This window comes from Oncorhynchus mykiss, chromosome 13 (genome assembly GCF_057628025.1).
Source record: "Oncorhynchus mykiss isolate SJ-2025 chromosome 13, ASM5762802v1, whole genome shotgun sequence".
Classification (NCBI taxonomy): domain Eukaryota; kingdom Metazoa; phylum Chordata; class Actinopteri; order Salmoniformes; family Salmonidae; genus Oncorhynchus; species Oncorhynchus mykiss.
This window is the reverse complement of record NC_143034.1, coordinates 58,524,007-58,534,848: the sequence shown is the minus strand read 5'-3', so window position 1 is coordinate 58,534,848 and position 10,842 is coordinate 58,524,007. Positions and strand designations below refer to the sequence as shown.

The following is a 10,842-nucleotide window of genomic DNA, read 5'->3' as shown; positions in this document are numbered from 1 at the left end:
TCTCACAATAGTTTGGAGATACTGTGGTCAATGTAGATATTCAATAATTGATTCTACTTGATGTACCTAGATAAGACAAGAAAGAGAGGCAACCTTAACGAACTTGATATTTTCTTGCTGTGTTATGTAATTGTACTCATTCCCATTTTGACTCCGACAAGGAGAAGACTAAAGAGGAGCAGAGGAACAGGGATGGGGTGTGAGACGCTCCTAGACGGTGCTGCTGTCACACACAGTGGCGCGAGCCAATCAGAGTGATATCAATAAATCTGGAGGGCTTAGTGGGATATTTTGGACGCCAAGCGAGACAGAGTGCCACACAAGAACACAGCTACTATCTGACCCTCTCTCTGTCCCCTTTTTCTCTGTCCCTCTCTTTTTCTGACCCTATTAGTCACCAACTAACAGGAATGGAGGAAAAGAGATCTCATTCCTTCACCTCCCTGCTTCTTTTCTTCCCTTTCAATCACACTCTGTCCCCATCTGTGTCTGTGTGACTGAGCATGTGTGTGAGGCAGCTTTGATTTGGTAGCCAAGCTCTGTTGCACCAAATCCTATTCAAACAAGGACGAGAGAGAGAGAGAGAGGGAGAGAGAGAAAGGCCAGGAGACATTTGTAGCTGAGTGGACGAGCACAAACAATACCTGGCACACAGATTTTGAGTGTCACATAAACCACCCTCCTCTCTCTCTCTCTCTCTCTCTTTCTCTCTCTGTCTGTCTCTAACTCTCTCTTTCTGTCTGTCCCTCTCTCTGTCCTATTCAGTGACCGGCCCTTCCCTCCCGCCCCTCCCTGTGTACTCTCTCTCAGGATGGGGGATGTCTATCCCTATAAAAGGCATGTGTGTGCCCTGACAGGGTTTCATTCCAGCCATGGAGAGTCAGAGAGTCCTGTCGTCTTACAGGAAGCGTTTCGGGCCCCAGGGGGCCGGCAGCGTGGGTGGGGGCGTGCGGCTCAGCAGTCTCTCCTCCAGCCGCTTCTCCCTCCATGGGACCCCCCGCCACCTGACCCACTCCAGCACCATTTCCCGTCTCTCCCTGGGGTCGGCTGGAGGGGCCCTGCTCCTGGGGACCCCTGGGAACCGGCTGGACTTCTCGGCTGACTCACTCCTCAAGGCCCAGTACCGGGAGACGCGCACCAACGAGAAGGTGGAGATGATGGGTCTGAACGACCGCTTCGCCAGCTTTATAGAGAAGGTGCGCTTCCTGGAGCAGCAGAACACGGTGCTGGTGACGGAGCTGACCCAACTGAGGGGGAAGGAGCCCAGCCGTCTGGGGGACATCTTCCAGGAGGAGCTGAGGGAGCTGCGCAGGCAGGTGGACGGACTCAGCGCTGGGAAGGCCCGGCTGGAGATAGAGAGGGACAACATGGCTGCTGACGTGGCCACGCTCAAACAGAGGTGAGAATGAGGCAGTCTCATTTCCATCAATACAATTGAGCATTGATCAGTCTGCTTTGTTTTAGTATTTTGGAGTTCCAATTGATATTGTGGAGTTATAATTGCTTCAGCAGTCTGTCCACTTAAACACTTATTCGAAATTTGATTTAGTGGATTCCTAGTGTTTGGCATGTGTATTGGTCAATATGTTAATTTTGAATTGGAATCTTTGCTACAGTCTAAAACCAACAAGTGGATAGTGGATATAACACAATTCAGTATAACTGGATATAGTGTTACATGATAAAATTGCTCAGTTGATGCTTTGGCTTGTTAGTTATTGAAAACACTGTGCTCTGAGAAGGCGTTACTCAATGGGTGTCCCTCTTTCTAAACTTGATCCTGACCAGACCCCTACAGCCATTCAATGAGTGTGGAGGAATGGAGGAAACACGATAGAGCTGATTTCCACAAAGAGACCAGGGAGCCAGGCAGATGTTCTGTTGTTGCCTGATCCCCCTTGATACTCATTGGTCAAATACACGCTTCTTAGTTATGTTTATTGGTTTATTGCTTAAGTGGCATGGTTTATAGTTATGAGGTTATGGCTTATGTTTTCACAGGGTGTTTTCTGTTGTTGCAAAGGACAAAGGGAACATCTAAGTTTGTATTGGTTTCTGAGCCTGTGTATACTATGGATCAGAGACGTGTGTGTGTGAGTGTCACTGCTCTCTGATTACATTTGCTTTGGTGCAGAATGTGGTATATTTTCAGAACACTCAAACCACATCATGAGAAAGGTAGTCATTTCTCAACTCAATTGAGTAAGTACAACGTCAAATCATACAGTCACTTTTTTACCTAACTTAATTAGTGTTTCATCTGGAAATACATGTTTCACATTCACAATGGAATACATGTTTGTTTAAAGTAATTGCTTTTCACAATGCAATGCTCACTTTACTTTTGCTATGATTGTCTTCTCATTTTTTAAATGACATTTTACGATTAACCGACTGCTCTTAATTGATAATCACTTAACCGTTTGGTAAACCTATAGATTTTAGATTTTTTTTCTACTACACTTTTAGAGAACTAGATAATGAAAAAGTATGTTTGTAAAGTATAAATATATATATATACTATAATGTACTATTATGATGATTAAGCATTTATAAGCATTTCGCTGCACAAATAAAATAACATAAAATTGTATTTGTCACTTCTTAAATAACAGGTGTAGATTAACAGTGAAATACTTACTTATGGTCCCTTCCCTACAATGCAGAGAGAAAAAGAGAAAAATGACACAATGGGTACCAGTACTTGTGCACCTGCGATAACATCTGCAAATCTGTACGCAACCAATACACTTTGATTTGATTTGACTATTAGGATTTTACTGCAAAACATTTAGAATCTGATATTGACAAGATCAGAGATGTTCTCTGTCATACAATTGAAAACAGCGGTAACTACACATTTGGTCAAATTGAGTTAAGACTGAAATCAGGCTTTGTAGTCTCCTGGTTCAATTATCTTCCGTTTTCAAAGAAAATTGAGTTTCAAATGTGCAGTTACTACAATATCCACGTAAGAACCAACGCAAACAGCAGTAAGTGAAGTTACTAAGTGAAGTTCCTGCAGTTTGCCTTGGTATTCTATCGGGCTCTGAGTTCAGGCCATCCCGATCATGACATGCCCTCACACACACCATGAGACAGTCAGGTTGGATAAACACATTTAGATTGTAGATACTGTACTTTTATTTTGCATTACCCATATAGTTGTTTGTCATACAAAGGCAGAGTGCAGTATCAGCATTTCAGGGGTCATAGGTCATAGGTCAGGTAAGTGGTCATGGTTATAATAAGATAATATATCAGTGCATTATCACTTATCTACCTACAACATATTTGGCTGGAGAGTAAAAAAATACTTTAAAGCCATTTTTCTCAGATTCTTTGTCTTTGTATGGCATTTCAGGTGGCTGCCCTGCCCTTGGCCTGAGTCTGCCTCCTGTCCCTCCTAACGTCATGGTCATGCCTCCCTGAAAACAATGACACTATACTTTGCGCAGACCTGTTCTGCCTTAAGGTGGAACTGACATCTGTTCATATACACCCCCAGGAAGAATATTACACCTTTTTTTTTTTAATCGGACAAGCGAGCATTTAGATATGGTAATTTCCACGTTTTCATAAATGTATAGAATGTTTGGGAATGACGTATAGTAAAGCATTTGTAAAAATTCTGTAGCAATATAGAGTGGGAATGCGGCAGTGCGTTTGGACAATTAATAGGCACTGCAGTAAATACAAAAATAAAAAAACATGTGTCTCGTCCAAGCCCGGAGTCTACGCAGACCGGTGCGCCATAGCCAATCAGAGTTACAGTAGGCCTATATGCAAATAAGCCATTTGCCACATGGGCCTGCCATCATTCACTTCGAACTGGACTGTGTGTTTACAGGCAGTAGCAGCAGCACAACGTTACATCATTAAAACTGCCCTTGCTAGTTTGATTGTATTGACATTCCCAGCCTTTTTTTCTAAATATTGGCTATTTAAAACTGAAACAGTGCTCAAGACAGGCTTGATGCAAGCTAATGCTAAACATTCTGTTTCTTTCATTTCTTTCATTTGGTTACAGTACACCTATGTTGTAATTATATCTGAACAATACATTTATTTTTGCATCAATGATTACGAAAGATATCTTTAATGATCATACTTTTTATCACACATGGGCTGGAAATGATTCATGGGTAGTGCAAGTGTATTGCCTAATGTGAAACCAGTGTAATGTACATTCAAAGGGCAATTTGTAATTAACTGGTCGTTAAAACAACTTCATTGAGAAGATACCATTATGTTGTGTTTTGGTGATTAAATCAATTTCATAGTAAGCTTATATTTAGGATCAATGGTTGTTTGGTGAAAGATGTCTCCAAACAAAATGAGTGCACAATAAAAGGTTTTGAATATAACTAACAAGTGTTAGTTTGGTACCAAGAGTTTTGAAAATTCACCACATATGTGTGATAGCACCAAAGCTAATATAAAAAACATTAACACACATCTGCGTTTCACCTCTAAGAGCACAGCATGAGTATCGATGGTGAAGGTTGACAAGGTTTGAGGTCAGGTCGTGTTTCCTGCTGGTTTCCCAACTCTACTTTCTAACACCAATTCATCAGTCTCTGAAGAAATACAGATCTGAGTTAGAAGGTGTGTGAGCATGTGTGTTTCAGTGTGGGGCAGATAGTGGCAGATGGAGTTTGTGTGTGTGTGTGTGTGTGTGCTTGTTTGTGCGTGTGTGTGTGTTTTGGCTCCATTCTGAATGCGTAAACTCCTCCTCCGTGGGAAAGGCTGATGTATAGAAGTGAATGGCTAATGATGTGTAAGCTCTCCATTCAGCTGAGCTCAGCCCACCTACTGCCAACTCTGCTACTGCAGCATGGAAGACAAGTGGTACTCACACAGTCCTTATCATCAGTTTATTCATGTCATTATGTATACAAGGATATTCATACATAGTCACATTTAATCATATCCTGATCATGATCCCTTCACTTTTCTGGATGGAAAACATGATCATATATATTGGGTCATTGGTGGGATGATGACTGGGATTCATTGACTTTGTATCAATAGAGAATAGGTTGAAACTATGTTTTATCTGAGGTGCATGGATCCTCTTTGCGTGACCAATGAGGGGACTTAGTGTGCACCCTAACACTGCCTCTCCTTTTATCTGTCTGTTTTCTATTTTTCCTCACTCTCCCTTTCTCTTTCAATCAGACTGCAAGATGAGATGGTTCTTAGACAGGATGCAGAGAGCAACTTGAACGCCTTTAGACAGGTGAGGTCATTTCTCTCATAATTTATATCAATTTAACTATTATTGACCATGTCCCTGTTTGCATGTGATCTTCACAGCCCGTGTTTTTATATGAGGAATATACAGGTCACATTGACCTAAGGATTCTCTGTGTGTAGGATGTGGATGAGGCGTCTCTGAACCGTGTCCAGTTGGAGAGGAGGATAGACGCGCTGCAGGATGAGATTGCCTTCCTCAAGAAGATCCACGAGGAGGTGAGCTTCAGCTTCCACTCGTCTCTATGGCAATCTCTAGTACTTACTGGCCAACCTCTGTTTCTATCTCTGAAGTAAATAGTGAATATTCAGAGAGTGAAAGAGGTGACCTTTAACCTGTAAGCCTGTGGTTGGTTCTCTATAGGAGCTGCGTGAGCTGCAGGAGCAGCTGATGGCCCAGCAGGTCCATGTGGATGTGGACGTGTCCAAGCCAGACCTGACCGCTGCTCTGAGGGACATCCGGGTCCAGTATGAGTCTGTGGCCTCCTCGAACATTCAGGAGACGGAGGAGTGGTACCGCTCCAAGGTCATATCAGAAAGCTTGGGCTATTGCATATATATGTACACACATTACTGTACAGGCACAGGGAGACACACTACCATACAGATAAACATGCATACAGCCAGGTGTTGCACAATGCACACATTGACAACACACTATAAGATGCAAACCTTTAAACTGTCCTGTCTCTCCTTTTGTTGTTATGCACAGTTTGCCGACTTGACCGACGCAGCTACTCGGAATGCAGATGCCTTGCGATTGGCCAAACAGGAGGGCAACGAGTACCGCCGGCAACTCCAGGCCATGACCTGTGATGTGGAGGCGCTCCGTGGAACAGTGAGTTGTCCAATCAGAGCAGAGTGTGCTGTGTCAACAATGAGACATAAGAAGACCATGAGTTCCATGACTCCCCTCTCTAACTGAACCACCATCTCCTCTTTCATCTCTTTCCAAACCTCTTCCCCCTTCTTTTCCTTCTCCCTCTCTTCCTCCTCTCCTGCAGAACGAGTCTCTGGAGCAGCAGCTGCGTGAGATGGAGGACCGTTTCTCCGTGGAGACGGCTGGTTACCAGGATACGGTGGGTCATCTGGAGGAGGAGATCCAGACTCTGAAGGAGGGGATGGCCAGACACCTGCAGGAGTACCAGGACCTGCTCAACGTCAAACTGGCCCTGGACATAGAGATCGCTACCTACAGGAAGCTGCTGGAGGGAGAGGAGAGCAGGTGAGGAGATAATGGTGGAGAGGGAGGAGGATGGTGGAGGGAGAGGAGGGGTGGAGAGGAAGGAGGGTAGAAGGAAGGAAGAGAGGAGGGAGGAGGGAAGGAGAGAGAGGGTGTTGGAGGGAATAAAGTGAAAAAAGAATGTGGATCTAATGAGCTGGGTCGGGAGGAGACAGTGTGATGAAGAAAGAAAAGACAATAGGTGGTGGCTGGTAGCTACTGATACTCTCTCTTCCTCTTCCTCAGGATCACTGTTCCAATGCAGAGCTTCTCCAACCTGCAGTTCAGAGGTGAGTAAGGGTATCCTGACCCAGACATATTAGCGTAGTCTATCATGGCATTTAATAATTTACCCCCGCCATATGAATGATGTGCTGATGCATAAATCTGAAGTTAGGATTCGGCTCTGACTGGATTCATGGGCATCTGAAAGCTAAACGTTTCTCTCACCCTCTCCCTGAGTATAGAGACCAGTATGGACACTAAGTTCTCTCCAGAGGCCCATGTCAAGAGGAGCATCATAGTGCGGACTGTGGAGACTAGAGACGGGGAGGTATGTAGAACATCATAGACCATTGAATGAGTCCATGGGGGATTTATTCCATCAGATGTGTGAATGTGCTTGCTTCCTGCTTAGCTCCTCCAGAGGGCAGCATGCTACATTGTATAATTCAATAAATGCAATTTCACAAGCTTTCAGATCACTTATAGACAGTCCCTCCCTACAGCTGCATCTACAACCCAACATGCCCTGTTCCCTGCTCTGTGTTTCAGATCATTAAGGAGTCTACGGCTGAGAGGAAGGAGATTCCTGACAGTCCTTAAAGGACACAAATGGTGCTAGCTATATGTCTGTCATACTGTCCCCACTCCCAAGTAACGCTTAGAGGCCTTGCATGATAATGATACCCTTTCCTGACCAGGCACCTCCCTCTTCTCCAAACCTTAAAGTCCCCCCAGTTGCAACCACCTCACCATCCCCTTCCTCCCCTCTTCATCATCACCCCAGACCATGCTACATCATTAAATACTTTTTTTGCATTTTGTTGAAACAAAAAAAAATCCCTCATTGCGTCCTTGTTAGCATTTTTGCCAAAAAAGTATTATTTTTGTATTGCTGTAACTGGAGATAGGCTTTAGTGCTGGGAAGTGTGGCCATGCACCTTAGAAGGAAGGGTCTTGGACTACTACCCTTTGTGATTAACAGACTTAATGCTTGGAAATGTATTTTTTGTTCAGCTCATAATAGTGACAGATCAGAGTAGGAAATGTTCTCATTGTGTTTGGATAGTAGCCAGAGAGGAGGCCTTGAAATGTAGTGATTGTTATTCAGCTAGTGGCAGGGGTCGTGCTGAAGTTGTGTGGTTTGAGTGGATGTGAGAAGTCAAGAGGAAAGTACAGTTGCTGGGGTTAGCAGTGGACAGGATGGGTCTCAGACAAGGAAGATGACGTGTGAATGACAGTGCTTTTGGCAGAACTGTTGGTGAAAAGAAAGAAGCTGACATAACTCTCCTCTAGGGCCAAACACCATATCAATTTCATCCTCCCCCCCCACCCCCTCTGGATGCAGTGTCTCTAGTTCCACTGTACCATTGCAACATCATATTTTAACACTAGAACAGTGCCTGGGCATATCCACTTACGCACCAGGGGTGAGAGGGACAGGATGGAGGTGATACAGGGAGTATTGACGAGACCCTTACCTCTGAAATCCCCTGTTCCTCCCCCAGCCCCATCTCTGGAGTGTCAGTGATTGTAGAGAGACACAAAAGAGGGTGTTGCTGAGATAGCTTGGTGGTGGTGGAGCGGGTGGGGTTATATGGTGTCTCCCTGATGACAGCCCTCTCCAAGAAACCCTGGGGGTGGGGGGGGGCTTGGAAGGTGGAGGGGGGGGGGGGGGGGGGGGGGGGTTGGAGGGTTGGAGGAGAGGAGGAGAGGAGGAGGGTTGAAGGAGAGGAGGAGAGGACGAGGGTTGACGGGTGGCTGTCACAACACTAACTGTTAATCCCAGCTCTCTCCCTCTGCTTAGCACCCCTGCTGACATAAACAAACTGACACCCCTGTCACCTACCATTCAGTACAGATGGTGACTACAGACTGCTTTTCATTCTTCACTAAAGACAAACCGTAACCGTCTTCTAATGTGCCTGAGTTTCTTTCACATCTCCCTTCCCTCTGCTTTGCCTTCGTGTCTTCACCCGTCAGCTCTAGATACTATTTCTTCTCTTCTTGTCTGCCTCTTACAGTAGCCACAGCTGAACCACACTGCAGTAGGTCTAAGAAAAACCTACAAGATGTGAATATAACCTTAGTTTTGACCAACATTATGACAACCCGTTAACAACAATAAAGCCATTTTGTTTGATTAGTATTTGTGTCTGAATGAGTCTTTTGTGAATGACAGTTTTTATTTGCTTTCTTTAGTCCAACACAAGCTGCTGCTTGGATTGAATGTGTACCGTTGTATGATTGTGTGTGCTCATGAAATGAAGATAGATCCAGTACCAGCTCACTGATGGACCTTTTTCACAACTTTATTTGACATACCCAGCACCTCCAAGTTGTTGACGTGCGTACACCACGTTAGAAACTCGTTGTGTGGGGCGCCAGAGTTCAGGAGGACAGTTGGGCACCTGTTGATTGATCATAATCAATAGAACCCACATAGTCATAATCAACATGCGTCATTTATCATCATGATAATCATCCATCCATATGTAGGATCCTGTCTGCGGTATCTGTCTGCGGTGAATGAGTATAACTGAGTCTGACAGCCCATCTCTGTATCAGGATCCACATTAGAGGTATGTGGGAGAGATGATGACTGGCATGGCAGACTGCTGAGATTGACAGGAGGGATCAATGTTCATCATCATCATCACTACATTGGTTGTTGTCCAGTGGCGAGGGGAATTGAGGTGGGAGGGTTCGGCACCAAAGCCTATATTTACAGTACTGTCATCGTCACTTGTCAGTGTCATTGTCAGTGCTCTGCCCAGGACCCTACAGAAGCACATAGACAGTATATTCTCTCACAGATGGGGTCAGACTGTAACACTCTGTTGAATGATCTAACAACCTATCCACACGTTCAGCCCTCAAGGACCCTTCACTTCACTCCCTGCCCAGACTCTCTGAGTCTTCCTGTAAGGACAATGACTCAAACAGAGATTATATAAGTGCTCTCAGTGCCCCCCCCCCCCCACACACACACACACAACCTCACCATACACACTGCTCTCTGGGCCCCCCACACACACAACCTCACCATACACACTGCTCTCTGGGCCCCCCACACACACAACCTCACCATACACACTGCTCTCTGGGCCCCCCACACACACAACCTCACCATACACACTGCTCTCTGGGCCGCCCCCACACACACAACCTCACCATACACACTGCTCTCTGGGCCCCCCACACCCACAACCTCACCATACACACTGCTCTCTGGGCCCCCCACACACACAACCTCACCATACACACTGCTCTCTGGGCCCCTTCTGACAAACAGCCAGAAAGGAGTTGAAGGAGGAAACATGCGCACGTGTCTATGTATGTGCTGGGCAGGTATATAGGAGTCCCAGTCACGCAGAGGCCATCCTTTACTCATTGTACAGCTAATGTATTTCTGTGTGTTAGTGTGTGTGTATCAGTGGAGGCAGGAGGGAGGAGCTATAGGAGGACAGGTTCATTGTAATGGCTGGAAGGGAAAAATGGAACTGCGTTAAACATGTGCTTTCCATATGTTTTATGTGTTTGATACTGTCCCATTTATACCGTTCCAGCCATTACAATGAGCCCGTCCTCCTGTAGCTCCTCTCAGAAGCCGCCACTGGTGTGTATGTGCACATGTGTATGTGTGTTTGTGTGTGTGTGTGTGTGTGCAGTACAGTACTGTAGTGGAGCAGGTTGAGAGCTTCAAGTTCCTTGGTGTCCATATCACCAACAAACTATCATGGTCCAAACACACCAAGACAGTCGTGAAGAGGGCACGACAACGCCTATTCCCCCTCAGCAAACTGAAAAGATTTGGCATGGGTCCTCAGATCCTCAAAAAGTTCTACAGCTGCACTATCGAAAGCAGCACTGGTTGCATCACTACCTGGTATAGCAACTGCTCGGCCTCCGACCGCAAGGCACTACAGAGGGTAGTGCGTGCGGCCCAGTACATCACTGGGGCCAAGCTTCCTGCCATCCAGGACCTCTATAACAGGCAGTGTCAAATTGCCAAAGACTACAGTCACCCTAGTCATAGACTGTTTGTTCTCTCTGCTACAGCACGGAAAGCGGTACCGGAGTGCCAAGTCTAGGTCCAAAAGGGTCCTTAACAGCTTCTACCCCCAAACCATAAGACTCTT

At 45.5% G+C, this 10,842-nt stretch overlaps 1 protein-coding gene across 1 annotated transcript; it reads left to right on the top strand.

Moving 5' to 3' along the window:
- Positions 1–808: 808 nt before the first annotated feature.
- On the top strand, positions 809–8,849 carry LOC100136168 (glial fibrillary acidic protein). The gene is made up of 9 exons (XM_021558456.3): positions 809–1,399; positions 5,182–5,242; positions 5,380–5,475; positions 5,621–5,782; positions 5,969–6,094; positions 6,261–6,481; positions 6,725–6,768; positions 6,946–7,031; positions 7,253–8,849. Exons 1-9 carry the CDS (start codon positions 873–875, stop codon positions 7,301–7,303), a joined length of 1,374 nt encoding a protein of 457 aa, XP_021414131.3. The 5' UTR covers positions 809–872; the 3' UTR covers positions 7,304–8,849.
- Positions 8,850–10,842: the final 1,993 nt, after the last annotated feature.

What these genes read in the sequence shown, in the direction of transcription:
- LOC100136168 (XM_021558456.3), top strand. Translation starts at nt 873, where the DNA reads ATGGAGAGTCAGAGAGTCCTGTCGTCTTACAGGAAGCGTTTCGGGCCC. An exon ending in ACTTGAACGCCTTTAGACAG is followed by an intron (nt 5,243 to 5,379) that starts GTGAGGTCATTT and finishes CTCTGTGTGTAG; the next exon opens with GATGTGGATGAGGCGTCTCT. An exon ending in CTCCAACCTGCAGTTCAGAG is followed by an intron (nt 6,769 to 6,945) that starts GTGAGTAAGGGT and finishes CCCTGAGTATAG; the next exon opens with AGACCAGTATGGACACTAAG.